Source organism: Patiria miniata, unplaced genomic scaffold (genome assembly GCF_015706575.1).
Source record: "Patiria miniata isolate m_02_andy unplaced genomic scaffold, ASM1570657v1 HiC_scaffold_1, whole genome shotgun sequence".
In the NCBI taxonomy this organism is placed as follows: Eukaryota; Metazoa; Echinodermata; class Asteroidea; order Valvatida; family Asterinidae; genus Patiria; species Patiria miniata.
The window spans coordinates 33,907,737-33,933,353 of NW_024037047.1; the positions used below are offsets into that span (position 1 = coordinate 33,907,737).

General features: G+C 41.4%; 1 protein-coding gene across 1 annotated transcript in view; it reads right to left on the reverse strand.

The window, feature by feature from the left end:
* LOC119729047 overlaps positions 1-25,617 on the reverse strand; it is a 70,525-nt gene that overhangs the window by 20,194 nt on the left and 24,714 nt on the right. The window contains exons 14-36 of the mRNA XM_038201550.1: positions 24,935-25,209; positions 24,529-24,673; positions 23,326-23,547; positions 22,827-22,977; positions 17,675-17,958; positions 16,925-17,125; positions 16,616-16,754; positions 14,986-15,165; positions 14,608-14,726; positions 13,405-13,695; positions 12,906-13,071; positions 11,649-11,858; positions 11,220-11,431; positions 10,828-10,933; positions 10,098-10,214; positions 9,626-9,764; positions 8,125-8,305; positions 7,708-7,984; positions 4,650-4,839; positions 3,817-4,144; positions 2,422-2,541; positions 1,368-1,496; positions 655-765 (exon numbers count right to left, since the gene is read on the reverse strand). Coding sequence (XP_038057478.1) covers positions 655-765; positions 1,368-1,496; positions 2,422-2,541; positions 3,817-4,144; positions 4,650-4,839; positions 7,708-7,984; positions 8,125-8,305; positions 9,626-9,764; positions 10,098-10,214; positions 10,828-10,933; positions 11,220-11,431; positions 11,649-11,858; positions 12,906-13,071; positions 13,405-13,695; positions 14,608-14,726; positions 14,986-15,165; positions 16,616-16,754; positions 16,925-17,125; positions 17,675-17,958; positions 22,827-22,977; positions 23,326-23,547; positions 24,529-24,673; positions 24,935-25,209 — 4,293 coding nt within the window. The remainder of the gene's footprint in view (positions 1-654; positions 766-1,367; positions 1,497-2,421; positions 2,542-3,816; positions 4,145-4,649; positions 4,840-7,707; positions 7,985-8,124; positions 8,306-9,625; positions 9,765-10,097; positions 10,215-10,827; positions 10,934-11,219; positions 11,432-11,648; positions 11,859-12,905; positions 13,072-13,404; positions 13,696-14,607; positions 14,727-14,985; positions 15,166-16,615; positions 16,755-16,924; positions 17,126-17,674; positions 17,959-22,826; positions 22,978-23,325; positions 23,548-24,528; positions 24,674-24,934; positions 25,210-25,617) is intronic.

The window sequence follows — 25,617 nt, forward strand, 5'->3', positions numbered from 1 at the left end:
TTTCGCACATGAAATGTTCAAATTAGCATAGCTCAACAACAAAATGTGTAAATGCAACGATTTCTTCATCACATTTGCTTAAAGGCCAGTACTTTAATAGCTACTAATCGACAGTTAAAAATAATTTTGAAAATAAGTGAAAATTGCTGTCAAATGTGGGTGTCCTTTTTTTTTTAACCACCCTGTATGAATCATACCACAATAACTCAAAAAAAAAATTCACATTCACAAACATTTTAGCAGGATTCAAGGGACAGTTGTCTTCTTTGTGTGATTCTGACAGTCTCTGATGTAGGGCACAAGACATCCTATTATTGATTAGAGGAACTTGAGGTTCATGTGGAAACTGCCGTTGCTACTTGGAGATTTCAACATGCAAACAGCAAACCAAAACTGGTACTATACTTAGTTAAGTCTGTCAAATGCTTTCCCTTCAACAAACTTCCTAAACACTTTTTTCAATTATAAATTTCTGTATATCTTCTCATTTAAACATAACAGGTGTACTTTCTTAAGTACGAATTTTCACAAGAATTTCAATAAAACAGCAGCAACAGTGATTCAGCATTTTGTCTTCTTTTATTCACTGAAAGCTAAATGCTATGAAAATTCTACAAAACTGTCAAAGACTGAACAGTAATATCATAAACTCACAGTTTCAGCCGGTTCAGTTGGATCAATCCAGATGATGTGATGACGCTGCAAGTTAGCAGCACTCTCTGTGCCAATGGCAAAAGTCACAACAGAAGGTGGGCTGCCATCAACCTGAGGAAGAGAAATGATACAAGAAATGATGGTACAGTGCCATCTTACTAATGAGAGAACTAGTTAAAAAGGATTATGGGTGGGGATAAATTAAGACATCAATAACACTGCAGACATATCTAAAGTAAACATCTTAGACAGAGACGCATGATACTTCGAAAGGGGGATGAAGGAGGCAGCCTACATAAGAGCCTTCAAACTTTCTCTGGACCGGGGGAGGTACAAACTCCCAGGAGTCTATGACGCGGTGTTGGGATCACGTGTCTGTAAGATCAAGGATGCAACATCCGGGTCATACTGCTGATAGAGACCAAGGTTTCGGTCAAAAAATTTCAGGTACAAAATTTTCTAGTGATGTGATCACAAGTTTACCTCTAAATTGTAAATAACACAAATGGTAATAATGACGACTGATGACAACAGAGATAAGCAGTCTATGGCATGTGTGTATGGCAACTCAAAGAACTGAATCGATCACTCTGATGGATGGAAAGGTCTACCAGAGATTAAATGTAGAAGTACTAAAATCTGTCATGAAAGGTCAAGTTGGTGGAGGTACATGTGTGGTTATGATCAGGGATTGTGAAGTGGATGTCACTTACCAAAAAGGATTCCGTATTGGCCTGAGTGCAGAGACCAGCAAAGTTACAAGCCACTACGGTAACGATGTAACGACTGCCTTCATGTAATGTCAGATTGGTGAAGGTGTAGTCCAACTCACTCCCTGCAATCTTCGAATGATACCAGAATCAGATCCATTAAGTTGCTGCTAATAAACATACACTGCAATCCAATTCAGACAAACAGCGGAATGCGAAGTGACAAATGGTCGACCTTCCAACTGTCAAAAAGGTGGAACGGCTGTACAAGGGTGTTTAAAAAAAAAAAGGCAACCCAAATGTAAACTACAAAATTAATGTAAACTACAAAAAAAACCTAATATTTTCAGATAGGTTAAAAATCATGTAAAACACCAATGTGTCCTCTTTCCAATGATACCTTGATTGTGTGTCTGGGGCCACGGATGACTGAGCAATCATTGTTATTCTGTCAAGGGTCAAAACCTGCACTGGGCCAAGTTTGTGAAAAAGAGTACCTGGTACTCTGGGTAACTGGTATTCTGGGCACGTAGAACGGCTTTATTTAAAGAAAGAATGCATCCTGTTCTTTAAAACAATTTATATAGCACGTGAAGTTTACCCCTCATGGCCCAATGCCTTCAACGTGGCCACCACCTCTTTCCACCCAAAGCTCTGCAGGAAGTCTAGTCCATTTCAACCCTTGCACAACAAACCAGCCAGCAATCTTAATAGCTAGGTAAAACTTGGCCCAGTACAGGTTTTGACTCTTGACAGAATAACGAATGCTCAGTCATCCGTGGCCACAGACACATAATCAAGGTATCATTGGGAAGAGGACACATTGACATTTCGCATTATCTTTAACTTATTTGAAAACATTTATTAGATTTGTTATAATTGACATTTACATCTGGGTTTCCTTTTTTGATACACCCTGTATGTATTTAAAATTGTTACCTAGACCGATTGCACATTATGTTGGTTATATTTGGTAAACTTAGCTCACTCTTTGTACTTTCATTTTCACCTCTCCCATCTCAACCCATGAATATTTTTATACAGATAAAAACTTTACCTTTATTGATGGAATATTCACATCTCCATTGTGATGTGTGCTGACTGATACGTACTGGTCTTTAATACCACTTTCAGGGTCACTGAACTTCCAGGAAAAGTGAATCAGATCCCGCAGAACCTAAACAAAGAATGTTACAGGTTAATTTCAAACAGAGATTTGAAATCGCAAAAAAACCAAAAGCAATTTTATCACGGATAAATGCAAGACTAATCTTGTTTAACCAGTTTGAAGCCGGGTTTATTTTGACAGTGACAGACCCAGGCGTGGGATTATTTCTCACAAGCCTCGATGCCAGACGGGTTCAGGCCAAATGTGCAGGTAGCACACCCTGAGATATCCGGCCTCGCTCACTGCGAGCGGGTCGCTGACAGATATTTCCGGCCTCACTCGTTGCGGGTTTATCTGTCATCCAATCTGAATTTCAGAAAACTTTTGCGTGTATAGGCCTACACATCCTCTGGCACTAACTGGTTAAACATAAACACAAAAGGTTTCTAATTTTATCCTCTCTTGTCTGCAGAATATGTCTCTGAAAATAGGGGGCATGGAAATCCTTCGGTCCCATGAGTCTAGAGTTAGTTATATGGGAAAATGTCCAATTATGGTTTATTGAATATTTGTTATAACAAGCTGCATCCTCTCTGAGTTATGCCCATATATTTCCCATGTTTGCAGCATTGCTTATGTTGCTAGCATCATGGCATGTGGCGTGATCCCTGGCAACATGGCATATACTGGTTTCTGGCTTCTGACAAGCCCCCTTTAAACAAAGATATTGAGAAAATGGGGAACCACCAATATAGGGCAAGATTGCTCAGTTGGTAGAGCACCGAATAGCAATTTGACGATTGCAGGTTCAAACCTGCTCCAAGTTTTGTTCAATTTTTTTTAAATGGAAACATGTCAAAAGGAAGGATAACTTATGGACATTCTTGTGTACTTGTGTATGGTTATTATCTGTCAGTTCCTGTTGCTAAATGTTGTCATGAGATCCAAAAGAGAGCAAACGCCACTTCCCCTGCTACAATGTCCTTCTGCTTATTTTCTACTTAACCAGTTCACGCCAGGATTTTTTTTGACAAGAATGGAACCAGGTGCGGGATGTATGTTCACCTCAAGCCAGGGGGGTTGAAGCCATCACCCTCGGGCAGCGTGCACTCATATTTCCGGCCTCGCTCGCTGCGAGCGAGTCACTGACAGAAATTTCCGGCCTCGCTCCCTACATGTTTATCCGTCATTCATTCCGAATACCACAAAACTTTTGCGTACATACACGGCCTCCAGCGCGAATGGGTTAATAGTCTATTCAGTGCAATGCAAGTACAGGGTTGTCCAAGATGTAGAATGAAACAAAATGGCCGTTTTTAATTGTGAATCATTTTGGGTTCTTACTTGAGTGTTTCTGACAGCCATCCCCTGAGTCACATCCACAGCGGGTGCATCCACTACATCAGGAGGGCTAGAGTCCACACGGAACCCATTAGATGTAGCCCGACTCCACATACCAAGCCGGTTAAAGGCACGGACTGTGATGTAGATATCAGTGCCAGCTGGCATCTGGTCAGCTGCTGACAGGAATATCAGAGCATCTTCTGACAGCTCAATGCGTGTAGAGGGGAGAATGTCTGCAGCTCCTGGTGTCGTGCCGGCGCGCCATTCGTAGTGGGAGAGGCCCGAGTGAGGATCATGGAAGCCCCACCAATGGGCTCGCAACTGACGCCTAATGAATCATGAACAACAAGAACACGGAACACATCATAACAACACCTCAAGTAATGACATGTTGATAATGCAAATATATCTCAATTTGCTCCTTTAGATCCTAAACAGTACACTTAAATATGAAAAGCTACCAAAAAGGGCAGCAGAGCAACCAGTACAGAATCCTGTTGGTCACAGGTTCAAATCCAACACTTGTCAAAATTCTTAAAATAAAACTCAAATGAACCACTAACCACCTATCCCTGTCCAGAACTGATGGACTTGTAAGGAGACTGCTAACATGGGACTTGACAAATTTCAGTTTAATGAGTTTAAATTGAAGTGGAGCTATCTAGATGAACATGTTTCAATCGAGCATCTTAATTCAATCGAAACAACTGGCTGCCCCCCGCCTTGCAGCCTGCATCAGTATTCTTTCTTGCTTTAAGCACTGTGACTTTCAATGATTTGGGCGGTTGGGGTTTGTCTTCTCCAGTTTAGAAAGTTTTTGTATTTGTGATCACCTTGACGATTGGAAGCTGATATCACCACCCCCAGGACCACCATCATTGACACGCCCCTGCAATGGGGGAGAGTCATCCACCGTGACCCCATCAGACGTCACTGAGGTACAAAGGTCAGCAGCATTGCAAGCCGTCACTGTCACGTAGTAGGTCAGACCTGGCACTAGGTTCAGGTTTTCAGCAAGGACATCTGCGAAGGAATATATGAACATCAATGCTTAGATGGGTTATCATTATATCTAGGCTACAAAACTCAATAGAACAATACAGGGTGGTTCAAAAAAAGGACACCCACATATGACAGTAATTTTCACCAATTTTTAAAAATTACTTGTAACTGTTGATTAGTAGCTATTAAAGTACTGGCCTTTAAGCAAATATGACGAAAAAAATCATTGCATTTGCATATTTTGTCGTTGAGCTATGCTAATTTGAACATTTCATGTGCAAAACCTGTTTGTCCATGGAGGTATACATTCCCTTCGCTTGACTGAGCTCAGCTATTGGAGCTTTATTTGAAAGGGCATGGCATTTGATAATTATGTTAGGTCATGTTATGGAGCAATGAACTTAAGCCGACAGCTCATTGAGTAGATGATCTTAACACGGACATGAATAATTGGACAGCTTCAATAAAAGTTACCGGGACAAAATATACTTTGACGGGAAGGTTTTTTAATTTTTATGAACAATGAAAACGTCCAATTTACATAGAATAACCCTGGGACAAGACTGATTTTGGTGACTTGTATTCAAATTAGCATAATATCACTATTTCTGTGACTTTGACTAAGCTTTTTTTCACCATGCATGCATGGTTAAAGGCCTATACTTTACTACTATGTGAAAAAAAATATTTAAAATAAGTGCATTAAGTAGGTGAAAATTGCTGTCAAAAATGGGTGTCCTTTTTTTTAACCACCCTGTAGACCCCATAAGGGAGTCTTTAGAAATCCATGTACCCCATAAGGGAAACGCTACGGAGTTCAATAGGAACAAAGGAGAACAAAAGAAGGGAGACTAAGGTCTTCCTCGCAAGTATATGTGCCTAGGGCTATGTGCGTATTTGTTTTTGCATTTAATAGGACAATAGGGGCCACAATTCCCGAAGGTCCATGATTGACGATCGTGTACAAAACATATGGGAGGTCTTCCTAAACAGTTAAGGTACAAACAAAAGAGGGACAAAAGGTTCACACAGTCTTGTTCCGTAGTTGTGGGGACAAACACTCGTCTGTACATGGTATTTGTTGGGACCAAAAGATGCTGTGGGGACACCAGCAAGTCCCCACAACTCGGTCCTAATTAGCCTAACGATAAAAAACTTCCCCATAACGCAGTGTAGGCCAGGCCACATTTGAAAGTGTTTACACACTGATGTATGTGGTTTTGTTTTTGTATTCCATAGGGGATGTTAAACAATAGAGGACAATAGGGTCCACAATTCCTTGAAGGTCCATGATTGACGATCGTGTACAAAACATATGGGAGGTCTTCATAAAAAGTTAAGGTACAAACAAAAGAGGGACTATAGGGGGTTCGCGATTGAAGGTGTTTACACACTTTTGCTCTAACCTTACATGCTTTTTTTTTGTTACCTGTGAACAGAATAGGTCCACAGGATGCAGGAAGCATGATCGTTGTGTGGACTTACACATGTCCACACATTGTGTGGACTTACACATGTCCACACTAGGTTTCCCCCTCTCTGGAAAACAGGTTTAGAGGCATTTTTGGGGTTATGTTCATCAACCCAAAATGAAGAGGAACACTCAAAGAAATCACACACAAAAACATGGGTTGAAAGATTTTTCTCAGTGCGAGTAAAGGTAGTTTTTTTCTCTGGTTTTTCTTAACTACACGAATACTAAAGCCCTGTCCACACTGGACTTTTTTTGGTCAAACTAACCGAGACTATGGGTACTTTTCCCATTTTAAGTCCAGTGCGGACAGCCTAGGACGTTTTTTCTCTCGGTTACTTTTCCTGAGTCCAGCGGTTACTTTTACTGGCCAACTGCTGCCCAGGAAAACTTCCCACGCGCCCAGGAAAACTGACCAGGTCACTTTTCCCGAGACGATAAGTCCAGTGCGGACAGTGCGAGTCGGTAAAAGCGGCTCAGGAAAGCGTACATCCGGCCCGAGCGCCCTGTTATGCATATAGACACCGCACGAACCTGCACATGCAGTGGCCGAACATTTTGTAGAAACACGCTGCGGTGTATCATCAAGTCCGAGCGGTAGAATCTCGTTAAAATATATATTTCAACGGACAAATACATACACAGAGAAGAGAGATCACGTTCTGAAAATTAATTTGGGGAAATTCTCTTTCTCCACCGATGTATGTTATTTTCTACAATCCAAATTTGTCCTGATACGCTACTGTAGGCATGCACGGAACATCATGGTCCGGTACCGTACGTAGGCCGTAGTCACTGGTTCCTGGCCCACATCATAGCTTCGATTCTGTAAGCATGCAATGGGAACCAACGAATACTGATGGCGCTGCTGCCGCGCGCACGGAACATCGTACAGCGGCATGGCTTCGACGACGTGCATCACAAATGCGTCAGAATTATAGGCCTTTTCGTCAAGATTTAGCGTGTCAAGATGAAATAATATCGTGTAAACGATTATGTTGCGCATGCAAATGGCGTGTGTAATATTACTGTGCATATCGGCGGCTGAAAATGTGATCGGCAATTTGTTTTCTGTGTACGGTGAGTCATTATACTGACACTGTGACAGCTTGGTTACTTCTCCCACGCGGTCTGGGTAAATTTTCCCGTGTCGAAAGTCCAAGTGCGGACAGTGGTCACATTTGACCATTTCTCATTTTACCTTCGTCTCGGTAAAACCTTCCCCAAAAAAAGTCCAGTACGGACACGGCTTAAGGAATGTCCACAGTAGATATGTAAGGTAAGGCTTGGGGGGTGTGTGTACGTGAGAGAATGAGTTGTTCACGGTCACAGTTGACTCCCTGCAATACAGGCAACAGGTGGCAAAGTCGAGACAAATCTCGTCAATCTTAATTTGACAAATATTCTTTGAAACTTACCAGTGTCCAATCCCACATGCTGCTCAGTCACAACATTGCTACACCCTGGACACATCCCAGCTCTCCAGGAATAACCAACAATAGCGCTGTGCGGGTCATGAATCCCTTCCCAGAATGCCCTGATCACTCTGCGATCCTCCTGGAAGTCTCGGTCTCTGTGATTGGCCGGGGCATCCGCTGGGTTCCCATCAAAGACATGGCCAGCCAATGGCGGGCTTGCATCCACTGTAAATGCTCCATAACTCTTCAGTGTGATCAGGTCTGCAGTATTGATGGCCTAAAAAAAAAGAACAATCACATAAACCACGGACTTCGAAAAACCACTTTAGTTGTGATCATGAATATACATTGCAAATCTAGATCTGTTATCACCCTTGTATTAGACCAACACAAACAATAAAATCTCTGACAGTTTACCTTCACAGAAATGAAGTATGAGTGACCTTCATGAAGGTGCAAAGGTCGTGAAGGGTCACTGACTCCTATCTCTGTATTCTCTCTAGTAAATGGCATGAAGTCTGCATGACCTGGATGTGAACCCACAGCCCACTCATAATATGCTACACCACTCTCCTTGTCTGAGAAGACATTCTTCCAACTGAAAGAAATAAAAGAAGTAAACTGGTGTGAAAATTCAACTTATGTGAAGAAATAATTTAATAAATAAACATCGGTGGATTTTCTTCATTGAACATATCATTCAAAAGTAACAGATACTAGAAAATTGTAATCGAACAAACAAATCTATTTTTCGAGGTGAAACTCGAAACGAGCACACTGGGAATGCATCCTTTACTACTTCATTTTGGCTTAGTGCCACTGTGTTTATGATAATTGCTAGGGTCACAAAGGGTATACCTCTCAGCGAATCATGTGATGGGTTTTCACTGCCTTATTATTATTCTAAAATTTTAGGCTTTGCACGGTGGAGTATCGATATTGCTTCGGTAACACCATGTAGTTGTGTGTACATTCGCTCAGTAGAATAGTTCCGATAAGAATTGTCCTGCTAGTTGCCTAGTTCAAAAGGAACTTGTCCTGCTTATTTGTCACCGTCACCACGGAGTGACTTTAACCCCGCAAAGTGGAAAATGTGTGTTTTGAGATACAAGTGACTTAAGTTGATTATGTTTTGAAATGGTGCTCTGAATATCGCTTAAGCCTGAAAATTAATATTTTCTATTAGTGTATTAGCTATGGGCTTAGTGTTACTTTGTGAAAATTCCAGAAGTGGGTCGCACATATCACATGACATTTGTGTTACTTCGTAAAAACGCAAAATCCGTTTTGGACGCGCAGTGCGCAGGCTGCTTACAGGCAAAAGAATGGTATAGTGCACGTCTTGAAAACGCATTTTCCGGTTTCGACCCATTAAGTTACAAATGATAATTAATGTTAATTAATATTTTGACAAAACTAATTTACTCTGTGAATAGTAGCTTCTTGAGGTGACAGATTATGTGTAAATAATCACCAATTAGGAAACAAAAAATTGAAATCGCAAAATATAGATTTTCGATGTTAGTTTCACTTCGTTGTGACGGTGACGAATTATCTACTTTCGCTAAGAGCAGGCCGGTTGAAACGTTGAGACCAAACTTATCTCACTCAGCCTCAGTGATTTTGCGAGAAGTCCCACCACCTTCCAATGTACTTAGCGAAAGTAGATAATAAGCAGGACAAGTTCCTTTTGAACTAGCACGACAATTCTTATCGGAACTTTTCTTCTCAGTGAAACTATACACACAACTACATGGTGTTACCGCAAACTGAAGCTATATCCCTTATTATTGTAATGTACTTTTCACATTTTTAAACTAAGAAGAACTTGTCCTGCAATATTCTTCAATTTTTTTTCTCCATAATTGACATGCCTGTCTCTTAAGAAGGGTGACGGAACGAAAATGTGTTACTCTACCTTGCTGAGATGGAAGTTGTAGACCGGATGAAGCTGCCTCCAATGTCCAGTGAGTGATCAGCACTGAAGACAGGAGGCGACATATCAATGGTGATTGAGTCTGACATGGCGTGTGATGACAGACCAACAAAATCAGTCGCTGATTGGAAAATTAAACATCAGTCAAAAGAAACGTATAAAGGAAAGAACAATTGGTCAAAAGGAATAATGTATGTGACATGTCAGTGTACAAAAACGTATTTGTTACAAAAGTGCAAAACCTTACCAGATAGATTTAATTTTTGTTTGGTTGTGACCATGATCATGTTACCACAGATATATAACACTTCACCAGAAAGATTTAGATCTTATGATGCCTGACCTGAAAGATCTGAAATTGACTTGAACCTCACACAACATAAACAAAACATTAAAATCAAAGCACCTATGCCCATCTTTCCTCCTTTGGAGAAGACGTGTATTGAATGTTTACCTCTAACAGTGGCATAGTATGTGTGTCCATTCTGTAATCTCAAGTTGTGTACGATAACGCTGTTAGTGATTCCAACACGAGTGAATTCTACCACATCACTGCCACCTCGCATCGAACCTGCAACATGTAACAATTGTATAAGTTAGGCCAAAAAAAAAAAATATTCGGTCTCTGGTCAGACCAAAGTTCCGGAATTGACGCGGCCACTCGGCTTTTTTTTTTTTTTTAGCTTTTTTTTTTTTTCCTTCAAGCTTGGATTGTACAGACAAGGTGGGGTACTATTTTGCTTTTTTGGTGTCCTCATGTACATTGGTGTCCTCCATAATTTGCCTTGGTGCTTTCGATCATTTGCCTTGGTGCAATTTCCCATTCCTTGGTGCTTTTTGGTAAAAAAAATTGAGGAGGTGCAGAAATAGAGGGCGCTGTTGGAGCTACCGCGGAACATTTTGGAAAAAAAAAAGATCGACGCGCATGATTAAAATCGACGCGCGCGCTGACCAGAGACTTATATTTTTTTTGGCCTTACAAAGAAAGAATTAAAAGTAATTTTCACATGGATAAACTAAAATCTAAGATGAAAGTGACTTTTGGAAATAAAAAATAGGACCGAGGGTCCAGAGCTGCCATGAAAATATCACAATTGGCCTAAGAGCATTTACCGCAGTCCATGCCCACAGGTGCAAAAACCACAAAATACAGACACGAAACGATTGTGGATGTATGCTCCTACCAATGGCATATTCATAGTACTTGACCCCTGAGTGATGACTAGCCAAACCATGTTCCTCAATGTCAGTGAAGGACTCCCATTGTAGGACTAACTCTGAGCTGGAACTCTGTCGAAAATACAAACATGGAAAAGTAAGGTTCAAACTAAAGTTATGACTACCACATCTTCCTGAACAATCTATTTCAAAACAATGGACCCATGCTAAAAAATATCCTGCATTTATACCAAAAACTTTGTCAAATATTTGATGATAATGTCAGTAGCGAGAAAACATTAGTTTTCTAAAAGGTTACCCAGTAAAAAAGTTGGATTTCTCTGACATATACTGGTGGGAAGGTGGATTTCCTGGATTGTGTAAAGAACAAAGAGGAAAAAATGATTACAGAAATTACTTGATAGGTTTGATGCTGGTTCCATCCAATCCATACAGAGCCAGGGGTCGGTGGGGTCGTATCTATGACAACACCATCGCTACAGCTGGACACAGCAGGCAACAGTTCATTCCAAAGCTCATGCTCTAATGTCACTTCATCAGCATGGATGCAAATGCGATAACGCTTGCCATGATGCAGGACCAAACCAGGAACGTTAACAAACTCTTTATCTAAAAGATATATACAAGAATAACAGAACTTTCACTTTTCTCATCAAAGAAAATAGTCATACCGCAGTTAAGATAACTTTGCTTTTCTATTTGACAATATGTCTTGTTTTTCCCAACCGTTTACTTTAAAACCCGATGTTTTCTTGCTCAATAAATCCTGGGTGCACTTTTTATATGAATTCAAGGTTTCACTGATTTCATTTTCAATCTTTCCTACTGGTATTCCCACAGGTGATGCTCCTCGGGTGATCACAAGGAAACTGCAGACCATCATCCAAGTTTCCAAAGGATCCAGTGTCTTCAATGGCTGCCCAGACGTAGTCCCTGTGGCGTAATGTGGGCCAGACTGCGGATAATGAGGACGTAGATGAGATGTAGTTCTTGTCTGGTTCCGGCCACATAGCATTCTGCTCCATGTTGACTTCGTCTGTTTAAAAGTTACAAAGCAAGAAGTTGTTATCAGGTAACAATAGTCTTCAGGTCTTCCTTTTGGGATATCTACACTTAAGTCTAGTGTTATTGCTAGGTGAAATCGGTGGATTTGTGCTGTCACTCTATCACCCAGGACTGCATTTGAACATCAACCCCATAGAAAATCTCAGACTTTACCTCTCTTTCTAAAAACAATCTTTCATAAATAAGAAACAGTGATCGACCGATGGCACAATTGACTGATAACACAAATCCACTGATTGTGCCTAAATTGTTATCAAACCTGGATAACTTTTGTGATAAATTATATTGTTATACCTCTGTCATGAATACTGTATTTGCATTGGCCCAGAACGATCACGTGTTAAGTTTATAAAAAGTCATGGCACACTCCCTGTGGGATATCACGTACTAAGACTCTGTATGTTCAGTGTGAAACGCTTGTATCGTTGGTACCCACGCTATTTTCACCATGTTTCACACATGAGTGGGAGCAGCTAACTAGCAGACGATCAGCTGTTTCGAGCACGCGACATGCAAGTGAGTTGACGTTCAATTGTCATGATTGTTGTGTTTACTGATGTTTGTTTTCGTGACTTTTACATCAAAATCCAAAGAATCCAAGACAGAGTTATAACAGAACAATTGTTTACTGCTTTGATGTGGGATATGACGTTATGAACACCTGAGGGGCGCATGATGTGGGATATGACGTTTCGAACACCCGACGGGTGCCTAACACCCGAGGCGTGGCCATGGAAAAATGTCCAGTGGGAACACGGCTTAAAGAGGTTTGACAACACTGCATGAGGAAAGTCGGGGGAAACCGCCAAAGTGCGACACGTTAATTAGGGGACTCCACTGTACTGTGGATTTCATGCACGTTCAACTTTCCTAATCATTTTCAGCAGTAAATTAGTTATTTATTAACTGCTGCAAGTCTGTACTTTTATAGCATTTCTTCAAAAAAATTGGTTTTGCCCACCCAATCTCTTCTTTTCAGACCAACAGAAATCCCTGGGGGAAGTCAACATGTACTTACGATCAGCATCAATGACAGTATGGGGGACAATCAGCTTCACGTTATCACAGTCCACAATCTCAGTGCTAGCAATGGATGACAGACCAGCCTTATTGTAGCCTCTCACTGATAACTGCAGACAGACATCTAGGTCTAAGGATCCACTGTATGATGCTGTAAAGCGTGCCTGTTCAGCAAGACATGCAAGACTTAAGGTTAGGCAGAAAACTTTTTGTCATCACATTTACAAAAATCAATTATCTTTGAGCCTTCCTGTCATAAAATAGGGGCCCTTTAAAAACAAAAACAAAACACCTAATCGCCTAAAATGAGGCAAGCTGGTTAGTCTTAAGTCCTAAAAGAAAAACCAGATTTCATCTAAGTACTATTAAAATAATTCCATTTTGTGCACCATGATCTCCTGTGAAAAGATTAATCTAGGGTTGCTGCATCAGCTATTATATTCTTTGTCTTCGGGTTCAGTAACTCTCTCCCACTCCCTTCTGCTACAAGAACTTACCACGTCCCCAGTAACCACCAAATCTTGGATTCTTGTCCACTGACTCAGCAAGGCTCCATCGCTACCATCCTCAGCAATGCTCCACTCATAGAAATCCATCAGTTCCCGCGGGTCGTCGTGACGGACGTAACCGTGGGCAAAAGGCTGGAAGACCACACGGATCTCCGTCCCGCCTGGCGTAGCTTCAACGTCGCTGACTGTGACCTGACCGACCTCAGGAGGTTGGGATAATACCCAGAATCCATCAGTGACGACGGGTTTGAAGCAAACGTTAACGTGGCAAAACTGAACCTGCAAAATAAATTGCCAGAATAAAACCAAATGTATTACAATATTTATATTTTTTTTCTAACTAAATTTCACACTTCACCTAAATAAAGTTTGTCTTGCCCAACCATATTGTGAAATTTTAAACAACCGCACATATTGCAATGATGTTGCACCAAGGGGGCTTAATTCCCCTATTATACATGTATAACTGACATACAGATCCTAGTCATTTGATTGGTGGAACTCACATCACGTTACATTGGTTATTGCTCCCATTCACGCCGCGGCTCAAAAAGTACTATCCGCCCTTGGGGAATGGGAAATACTATTCAACAGTTAGGATCATGGCGCGGTATTTGTGTGCAAATGCATGCTGGTGTGCGCGTTCAGCGTTGCGCGAAGCGCGTATTGTTCCAAAGCGCCAGCGCTACAGCGTTGGGTTAAAACATTTTCGCGAAGGGGTGGCTTAGAAGAGAGAAATACATTTTCCTCCAGTTTTGTATTGAAAAAAAAGTTCAATTAATCAAATGACAAGGGTCTATATGTCAGTTATATAAAACAAATATTCAGTGGCTTTTAATTGTGAAATGGTAGGAATATTATCGCTCGGTAAAATCTGGACTTTTTCGCCTCGTGAAATGGAAAAGTCCAGATTTTACCTTGCGATAATATTCCTCCCATTCCACGCTGAGCCACTCAATGGTTGTATACTTTTTTGCAAAGGGGGTGGTGGGCAATTGGATCATAGCCCGATATCTTAGTGGTGAGAACAGCAAACCCAGTATCATGTGGTGTCTAGCGCCACCCCCCCCCCCCCCCATTTTCAAATTTCCAATCGCAGATTTATACTCATCCTATACTTATCTCCCATCCCCCTATCACCGACACGGATTTAAGCCACTGTGTTTCATCATGACAATTTTTAATTCTTACCTTTGATCTGTAATGACCTCCACCATGCAACCCAACCCCAGCTCCAACATGTTGGAATGCCATGCCAAGATCTTGATCATCAACCACTGGGATCCATTCCCTCGTAGTGTTCTCATCATCTGTGGGAAATGAAATATACTTCATTCTGAAAAGGTAACATAACTTACAAAATCAGTGACTATACGTGAAGACACCAAGTAAAAACAGTAGCTTGTAGTGGTTCCTTTGCTCAAATAATAACTAGATAAAAATTCTCGATTTTTTTTGACAATTTGATTCTTTTAAAACATTACAAACTAAATTACCAATACTATCAATTCAAGCAGTAAGGATTACACGTCTGTAGTAAAACTCAGAGGCAAATGATTTCAGGTTTACCAAAGTATATTTCGATTTCTTGTTCAACTGCCCAGAAGACGCCAGTCACAAAGGGTTGCAGCATCTCAGGGATTGTCCAACGAGCTGAGATGTCTGAGGTAGAAGACTGGTAGGTGATGTCATCCTCACAGGGTTGCTGAGCAGCAGATGAGTGATGGGATAATCCTGGTGGCGTAGACGCTGCAAGAAAGAGACCAAAAAACTGTGAGTAAAGAGGGACGTTGAGGGATGGTCTGCGCTCAGATAAGTAGGGTAAAACTGGTAATTAAGTGATGTCATCCTGACAGGGTGATCAGCAACAGATGAGTAATGAAATATGCTGACGGCACAGACACTACAAGAAGGAGGCAAGAAACTGTGAGTAAAGAGGGATGTTGGAGGATGGTATAATGAGCTGAGATGAGTGAGGTAAGACTGGCAAGTGACGTCATCCTGACAGGATGGCTCAGCAACAGATAAGTAATGAGGTAATCCTGATGGCACAGACACTGCAAGAAGGAGGCCAGAAACTGTGAGTAAAGAGGGATGTGGAGGGATGGTCTAATCCCCCGAGATAAATGGGGTAAGACTGGTAGGTAATGTCATCCTGACAGGATTGATGAGCAACAGATAATGGGATAATCCTGATGGCACAGACACTGCAAGAAGGAGGCCAGAAACTTTGAGTAAAGAGGGATGTTGAGGGATGATCTAACGAGCTGTGATAAGTGACGTAGAAGACTAGTGGGTGATGTCGTTGTCATCCTGACAGAATGGATCAGCAAAAGATGAGTGATGGGATTATCGTGGTTGCACAGACACTTCAAGAAGGAGGCAAGAAACCGTGAGTAAAGAGAGATGTTGAGGTATGGTATAATGAGCTGAGATGAGTGAGGTAAGAATGGCAAGTGATGTCATCCTGACAGGATGGCTCAGCAACAGATGAGTGATGGGACAATCCTGATGGCACAGACACTGCAAGAAGGAGGCAAGAATCTGTGAGTAAAGAGGGATGTTGAGGGATGCATGGTCAGCTGAGATGAGTGACATAGAAGATTTGTAGGTGCTGTCATTCTGACAGAATGGATCAGCAACTGATGAGTGATGGCATAATCCTGGTGGCACATCAGACACTGCAAGAAGGAGGCAAGAATCTGTGAAAGAGGGATGTTGAGTGATAATCTAACGAGCTGAGATACGTGACATAGAAGACTAGTAGGTGATGTTATCGTCATCCTGACAGAACCAATCAGCAACAGATGGGTGATGGGATGATCTTGGTGGCACATACACTGCAAGGAGGCAAGAAACAGTGAGTAAAGAGAGATGTTGAGAAATGGTCTAATGAGCTGAGATGTCTGAGGAAGAAAACTGGTAGGTGATGTCATCCTGATAGGGTTGAACAGCAACAGATGAGTGATAGATAATCCTTGAGGCAAAGACACTGGAAGAAGGAGGCAAGACACTGTCTACAGAGGGTTTTATCACATTTAGATGGTTAATTAACATCAGGGACGTTTAGCAATGGGAAAGGATCAGGGAAAGATGTCCTATCAAGATCAAAGGCCTGAGTAAATATTAGCCAATGAAAGATACTTAAATCCTTTCAGCGAGAATGTCACACCACAGAAATATAAGCCATGGGTCTTACTTTCATCTTGATCACAGCCGAGTCCATCTTTGATCACAGCTCCCTTCAGTACCTGACCCTCCTGAATGACTTTGACACCGTCTGAGGTAACATTGACACTACCAGCTTCAGAGTTAGCACGGATGGTCACATAATAGGTCTAGCAGTAATACAAAAAAATACCTCAATGAATACGGAAAACTGAAACAAACAAAAAGGCATAAGGAGATGTCAGTGGCTCTTGCGAAGGTAAATAAAAAGAGAGCCCAAAATTTCAAGCTCCAGTGTTTCATGAAAATTTCCACTATTTTGAATTCCTGTCCCAATTACCATAAGTGGAATGAGATCTAGTCCATCCAGTCGATAGAAGGTTGCATTGCCCACATCAGTGAAACCATCGCTGACATCAGAAGCACCTCCTTCTGATCCGATTGCAATCTCATAGTTGATATCAAGATGAAGATGCTCAAAACCAAACCAACGAGCTGAGATGCTTGCGGTGCTCATCTGAACATCAATGTCTTTGGCCACCTGTTAGGGAGACATTTGTGTTACTGAGACAATAGGCTGGCAGTCAGTAACAGGAAATTAATTTAAAATTCTTAACTTTTTTTCTTTTCAGGTTGCTATTCATCAATGTGAAATCATTTCACTTGATGCTTTAACTCCATTAATTGGTTTTCAACAACTATTCATTGGAAATTAATTTTAAATTCCTAACATTTTTCTTCTCAGTTTGCTATTCATCAATACGAAATCATTTCATTTGATGCCTTAACTCCACTAACTGGTTTTCAGCAATTATTACAAAAACACACCAGACATATTTTTCAATGGACCCCACCATTTTTCTTACAAAAACCATTTTGGCTTATTTGTTGTTGCTCAACTAATGCTTAATAATTTTCAAAGTACGGAGGAACATATACTTTTTATATCCATTCTTTGAAGATATGATCCAATTACTCAACATAAAATTATTGAAGTGGCTGTAAGCATTCTTTCAGCATTTACTAATGGCAGTTACAAAAGATTTCAAACTAATGAAAACAATATTTACTGTGAATTTGTCATAATTACCCCCAAATCCACATGCACCTCTTCGCCAGGGGGTGCAACATCCAATACAACACCCAGAGATGGTAACTGCACGATGTGTCTATAAACGGATGAGGTCCCCACTGTAGCTAACCCAGCACCATTCTGAGCTCTGACTGACACGTAGTAGTCACGATCTCCATGGAGATGCCAGTCTAGGTCAGCCAATGAGAATGCAGCACATGATGTTTGGGACAAACAAGGACCAATTCTGTAGGCTTTCTCCTTCTGGAAATCAAGAGTTTTAGTGCCACCTGGGCTACCCCCTAGAAGAAAAAACAAAACAAAAAGAATTTATCAAAGAATGTTTTTGAAAAATTCTGAACACAATTCTTTTTTTAATGAAAATGAATAAAACTGCAGTAAACTGCTTAACATGCTTAATGAAAGGCAAAATTACAGTACAGAAAAACCTTCCGTTAATAGGCAATATTCTGTTAAGGTGGTGACCACTGGTCGGCAAGCATAATAGTGTAATGCCATAGAGTGTGCAATGTTCAGGTGTCATCAGCAATGCGTTCGAATGTCCCTTCCAATGATCTCCCACATGTCAATTTTGTTAACCTTTACACAAAATATAACCTGGGTACCAGACAAAACCGACCAATACGGGCGATTCCCAATAGTACGCCTCCAAGAGTTTGCAACGCGTTGGCCAATCACAATGCGCAAAATCTGTCGACCCAACGCCCGTTTGGAAAAGGTCGACTGATTTCGCGCATTGTGATTGGCCAACGCGCTGCAAACTCTTGGAGGCGCACTATATGGAATCGCCCGTATTGACAAATAGTCGCTGCCCGGAGGTGGCGTTTTGGTTTAGCCTGGCAACTTGGAGGTCAACGATTGGAGGTCAACTATTCCATCTTACACAAATCAGATGACGCGACGAAAAAGATTTTGTGCACTCAAGGAGTTGCACTATAAAAAAAAAACGTTTTTGGGTTCAGCTTGATCAAATTGTCATTTTGAGAGGATCTTTTGTTCCATAAAGGATTATAGGCTGTGATAGGTGAGTTGTTGCTTGTAATTTTAACGGAAATGGAAAATATCAGCACAAAAAAAACATGACAATAATCACCTAATCTCCATTCTAACTCATGTAAGTATGGTTATTATTTCCAACTTTCCTGGCAAATCTTCCCATACGTCATGAGCCTAGAAAGCTGGACATTTCAAGGTAGGGCTGAGTCAATTCCAATCACCGGCGGCGGAACCGGGGGGCAGAGGGGGCAGTTGCCCCCCCCCACTTTTTAATAGGTAGCTATTTTGCCCCCCCACTATTTACCAAGGAGCGATTTTAAAAAACGAGGTTAATTAAAATGATACAGGAGGTAAAAAAGATTTTTGAACACGTGTCTCATTTATCGGGCCCAATTAATAGTATTATGTACTACAATGTATCTTTTGCTAAAAAAATATTGGTTAAAGTGGTCACTTTTGCCTCAGATCGCACCACAGAGCATCTAGAATCCAATTTTTCTCCGGGGCCCTTAAGCGGGCCCTGAACCCCACGCCTCAAGAGCTTCGCGCTTCACGCTCGCATCAGTTCTGATCAAGGTATGTCCCCCCCCCCACTTTTGAAAAGCGATTTACACCCCTGGTTGGTAGTGCAATTTGACAACAGGACTTATACCTAAGTGAGTATGGCGAAACAAAATTAGAAAAATGATACGAAAAATAGGGATATACCGGTAGGAATAGTCCACATGCATAGGTTGGCAGCTAGGGCGGATCCAGGGGGGGGGGGGGGTGCAAGGTGGCCATGCCCCCCCCCCCAAAAAAAGAAACCTTTTTTTTTTTTTACGTGACATTCCAATAAAGGCAGGCAATGAGTACATCACCATCTTTTCCTCAAAAAAACATTGATTAAAGTGGTCAGAAATTGCCTCAGATCGCACCACAGAGCATCTAGAATCAAAAAAAAATTCGGGGCCCTTAAGCGGGCCCCGAACCCCACGCCGTAATTTTTCCCCCCACTTTTTTGGGGGACTAACAATTTTTTGGGCCCGCCAAAAAATTGTGTTCTGGATCCGCCCTTGGTTAGCAGATATTACGTAGGTCACACTTCGGACCAACTTCACACTTTTCCCATTTGCTTTGATTTTGCTGTAATCCTGCTCCGGGAACAGTAACTGGACCTTGCCCTCCCACTTTTAAAAGTGTTCCGCCGCCGATGATTCCAATAATTGAATATTCGAATATTCGACCTTCCAATCGATCGAATATTCGAATATTCGGTTATTTGGCCATTCCAAATTCCCTCAAAAGCAAAAATATGCCACACATGTACATTGTACATGTAGTCAACGTACGTGAGCACGTCAGCATGCCATGTATGATTTCTTCACAGGTAGGTCAAGTATTTGACAACAATCAGTTGTTCTTCAGTCGTCAGTAATTTAAAGATTAATAATCACCAGAGAAGCTACAGTGAAGGATTCCTTGTTTGCATGGGGGACGTATTTAGCCGTGAACCCCAAACAAGGCGGGTGGCGTCAGCTATTGTGACTCTCCGACCCTTAACTCGCAGACAGGAACCGAGCATATCTATTACTGGAAGCTTCTTGAAGTCTACAAAACGGTGTACTTCCTAGTCACAGTATTGAAGATTAAAAAAATCACTTTTATAGTAATAACTCGCACTTTTGTCACCAAGAATTGAGGAAATGATTTTATATCATTTTAAATAAACTTACTCTCAACAACCAAAAACTCCAAGAAAAAAACCTATGATATGTAATGTCTTTATTCAATGAAATATGGGTCTTTGAATTGTAAATGCATATTTAAGTTAATGCAAATAATGGGCGTGGGCGCGGCATACACACGCCCCAGCTTGACACGTGCAAAGCAGTATTTCCTTGTTTGCCCACAGGGGATGTATTATAAGCCGAGCTCCGGCGGGCGCATTGTTGGCGGGCGCATTGTTGGCGGGCGCATTGTTGGCGGGCGCATTGTTGGCGGGCGCATTGTTGGCGGGCGCATTGTTGGCGGGCGCATTGTTGGCGGGCGCATTGTTGGCGGGCGCATTGTTGGCGGGCGCATTGTTGGCGGGCGCATTGTTGGCGGGCGCATTGTTGGCACAGGTGCGCTGACCCGGTTCTTTTGTCTGGCTAAGTGCGTGCTCTGGAGATAACTTTCTAATAGATAGGCCACTAAAAGGTTTGGATATTCCAACTTGCAAAATTTTGATACATTTTGTCTAGCTGTGGTTTTCTATGCTGGGAATCAGGGGTACGGTGCGGTGTGGTGAGTTGAACGCAAAGTCTGTCTGGCGAAATAAATGAGAGCTCTTTTGAGTTTGAAATCCTCTCTGTTGTCTGCCCTTTTTCTTGCGTTTTGCTCGACTTGGAGGACATAAGCCAGAGGTTCTTGCTATTATTACTGAAAGTATTGCTGAACTAGTTTTTGAAGTGTTTATGTATGTTTTATTTGTGCAAATATTGGGTGCAATTACCAGACTAACCCAGCGAACAAAGCTGACGGACAGCGAACGAAAATGTGTTCGATAAAAGGGTGCTCTGATCAGTTGAGAGAACTAGATTATTTTGTACATGTACATGTATATAATTACGGAGGCATTGAGGCGAACATTTAACAGCCATAATAAATTTACCCCTAAAAGTAAACAAGAAATTCTTTTAGAAAAATCCCAGACTCCGTAACGTAAATGAACCAAGGTTTTTAAAACGTTTTAATGTAATGTTGGGGTTCATGACAAGTTTTCTACAACACCGCCACGTGCTGTGGGCAGCATACTGCGTGCAAGGCGATTCCTTATAACCACGTGCATTCGACATGATTGAACAGGCGATGGAAAACTTTGGGGGGAATTGGCTTCGCTGTATCAGTGTAATGTACCGCTTCTTGTGCGACCCTGTGCGAGCAGTACGTCCTCAAAATAAGTACATGAAAACGGAAAATACAAAGGCCCACACAGAAAAAAGAAATCAAGTTCTTTGCATGAGATTGCAGAGGTCTTCTACATCGATGTTGGCATTCCATTTTTCGCGATGTCAATAGCCGATCCAGTAAGCCCCTCCCAGCGCACGTGGGCAAATTAACACGTGCTCCTCTCCAATGCCACGCTGCATTTTCCTATGCTGCACACATGCACATGTAACACCAACGCGTGGGGAAACTTGCCAGGACCGCATCGGGGAAAACAGCGGCGGTTTTCTTTTGAAAATAGGAATTGTAAATAGGACAACAAACAAAAATATGGACAACGGAAATGTTACTACTCATGCTAGAAGTTTGATATGAAAAGGTGTCAGGAAGTGTTTTGTGAAGACATGAAAGACACAATGTCTTGTTTATCTTGTCGGAAGCATCAGCGATTGGTGTTGCAGTCCGGCGTTAAAAAAATGGGTTGGCTTTACTGCAAGCACTCCCAAAGCAGAAGTAATATATGTATGGCATTATTGCTTGGCATATATACAAGCTACTTTTATGGGGGTTTTTGGCAGCAACTTGAAACTTAACTTTGAGAATACATTTTGTTGTTAAAAAAAGTTTTTTCCACCTTTTTATTTCATTGCATATCACCACCGAATATTCTTATTCGAAAATAAATATTAGAATATTTGATTATCGATCGAATATTCGAATATTCAAATATTCGGCACAGCCCTATTTCAAGGTAGGTCAGAAAATTTGTATATTTGAAGTATATTTGGGAACTTTTGGGATTTTTAGGAACTTTGCGTAAAGTTTTCGAAATTTTTATCCATTCCCTTCAGATTTGGCTGATCGAGATTTCACTGTATATATGAAAGTTGCTCGTGACTCAGACTCCGACTTGACCTTTGTGTCTCATGACTCGGATTCGACCTGCATGACTCGGGACTCGGACTCGGGAGAGGTGACTCGGACTCGGACTCGATGTTTCGTGACTCAAATACAAGTCTGGAAATGCATGGGTGGGGTACTTTGGGCCAATTACCAACACTTTCTTAGGTTTAAGTTACTCACTGATGGTAACTTGGTATCTCAGGCTGGTGTGCTCATCATCAATGAAACCAAGTACATCTTCCCATTCAGCGATAAAATATTCATCTTCCACATGGACAAAGACACACCTAACAAACATGAGTGGGGCACTATGGACACCATCTATGTTTGACTGACTCACCAATGGCAACTTGGTATCTCAGGCTGGTATCCTCATCATCAATGAAGCCATCATCTCCCCATTCAGCAATCAAGTATTCATCCTCCACATGGACAGAGACACGCCCAACAAACATGGGCGGAGTGGTATCCACTACTATTGGACCAACCACCTGCAACAGGCAAAATAACCAAATGTGACAAAGTTTATGTTAATGCATACTTTCAAATGCTTCTTTTAAAACTGTTAAAAACTGTTCCTTGCTGTTTCTTTGGCGAGCCAATATGTTGCTCCTTCCCTCTCAACACTCAATTGGGTTCCGAGTCACACATAGCCATAGTACATTAAACAATTAGGCATTTACAGTGCATGCTGTCCAAGTCTAGAAGCTTTTGGGGGTTTATTTAGACAAGGATAATTCTTTACACTTTATCTACCTTCCATATGTGTGTACTTGCCATCCACAGCCGAGTAATTCAGCCTATGGCTAATTCTCATCAACAGTCAGTCCATTACATACCTTGAAGGTAGATAGCTGAGCCTTGTTGATGGCCTTCAGAACCAGAAAGAACACAGCTCCCTGGCTGATATGAGGATGGTACATCACAAAGTGATCATGACCTGATGTTGACATGAAGGTCACCAGGTCAGGGGTCGGGTTTGAGGGGTCACTGCTCAGACCTATCTCATAGTCATAGATGGAGCTCTCTGTATCGATTCCTCCAGTCCATGAGATGGTCAACTGTCATTGACAACATGACATTAATACCATCCACAATTACTACATCTAATAATGGTTTTTGTTTTCAAATCTCTTTCACAGTACTACAGTATACTGCTTTTATGGAGTATATTTACATAAGCCGCATCCTCATGTATGTAAAATGTTACAAGAGAGAGCGTCAACACCACCTTCATTGTGAACTGTCCTCATCCAGATATCTGTGAATTACTTTCCACCTTGGGACAATGGGTCGAATACATAAAAACTGGCAATGGCTTATGAGAAGAAGTACCGAGCTAAAGCAAAAGCTTATCAGGCAGAAGCAAAAGTAAAAGCAATTGCTTAAAAACATATACATAACCTTTTGCTTTGACTAACAGCTTTTTCTTAAGCTTGCCTAGCAAATGCATAAGTTCTGAACAATAGCACTATCTGTCCAGATATGCGCATGAGGCGTGCGTAATGTAAAAGCTTTTTATGGACGCATGTTTTGCTTTTTATCCCCACACACCAAGTAGCAAGGAAAAGAAAGTGAGGGCACTTCTTGATGTCAAAGCATCAATTGCTACAAATACTGGAGGAAAACATGGATGAGAAAAAAATATTGAAGAGAAGGTAGCCAACATGAAAACACAGGTCAAAGAAAACAGATGCAAACAAATGATGATAACAGTTGATCTTGTCTGATAAGCAAGAGCAAAACCTACCGTGTGGGAAACTTGAAACACTACAAGCAAATGCTTATTTAATGGCAAAGCAAAAGCTTGTTTTTATGTATCCATTTTAAGCAATTGCTCATCTGGGAAGTATTTGCTTGCAAGAAACAAGCTGTTACTTTTGCTTAACAGTACAAGCATTTACTTGTCAGCAATTGCTTATTTTTATGTATAAAAATGTAAGCAAAAGCCTAGAAAAAGCAATTGCTAGTTTTTATGTATTCGGCCCATTGTCTCTGAGCTGCTTAATTTGGGCCCTGCTGAGCAGATCATATATACGTACATGTTTGTCTATCGGAAGGAAGAACTTCTGCTCAATGGGCGAAATCCAGACACAGTCTAGGTCTCCTTGTAGTATTGCTGAAGAGTCATTGCTACCAGCTATCTCAGGATAAACTGACAAATCATCTACCAGAGCGGCCATGGAACTGTGCGCAAGAAAATCCAAACTCACGTGAATACACAAGGCTTTCAACTGAAGTATACTTATCAAATATAAGATTTCATCACCAAACTTTGCATAGGTACAAATCGGAAGGTTGGAGAGGGGCGATTGCATTAAAATGTAGTGCTGAAGGACATAAGCATCATTATCTTGAACCTGATTTGGTAGATGACTTAGTAAAGGTCAGTGTCAAGAAGCATGAGTCTTATCAGAATGCTCAACTGCTCCAGTCTCATGTGCCTACCTGCAGTCTCTGGACGCATTCATCAGCTCCATCTTCCGGCGATGCTCATTGATGAACCACACCCGACCCTCAGCATCCTTGGCCAGACCAGGCCACATCCGAGCATAGCTGATAGCAATCTGGGTCAGCTCTGGAGGGCTGGTATCGATGACGACACCGTCAGAACAGACGGCCTTCGAGGGGTCCAGGGCACGGTTGTAAGCGATGACAGTGATGTAATACTGGCCAGGCGAGGGGGCTGTCCAACTGGCATATGTGGAGGTTGTCCTTGTCATCTTAAAAAATGATGAAATCCTAATAATTGGTAAAACTCACGGTCTCCTGGTCAGTCTCCTGACGATGACTAGAGCAGGCTAGTCGAAACGTTGATACCAAAGACAAGTTCGTTTAGAACTTACAGCAGGACTGTTCTTGTCAGAACAAAAAACTACTTAGCGTAGTTGATAATAAGCAGGACAAGTTCTTTTCAGAACTAAATATCTTCTAAGCAGTAGTTATTACCACATGGTGTTACCGCAAACCAAAACGATACTTAAATTGGTATAACTGTTTTCTAAAAAAACTTTTCCCCAATTTAAAAGTGTTTGTTGCTGAAGTGGAGGACTGACTTGTAAAGTTATGTCAAAGCAGTGTGAAGGATTACAATTTGGAAGTCACAGCAATGTGAATCACAATGGGATACT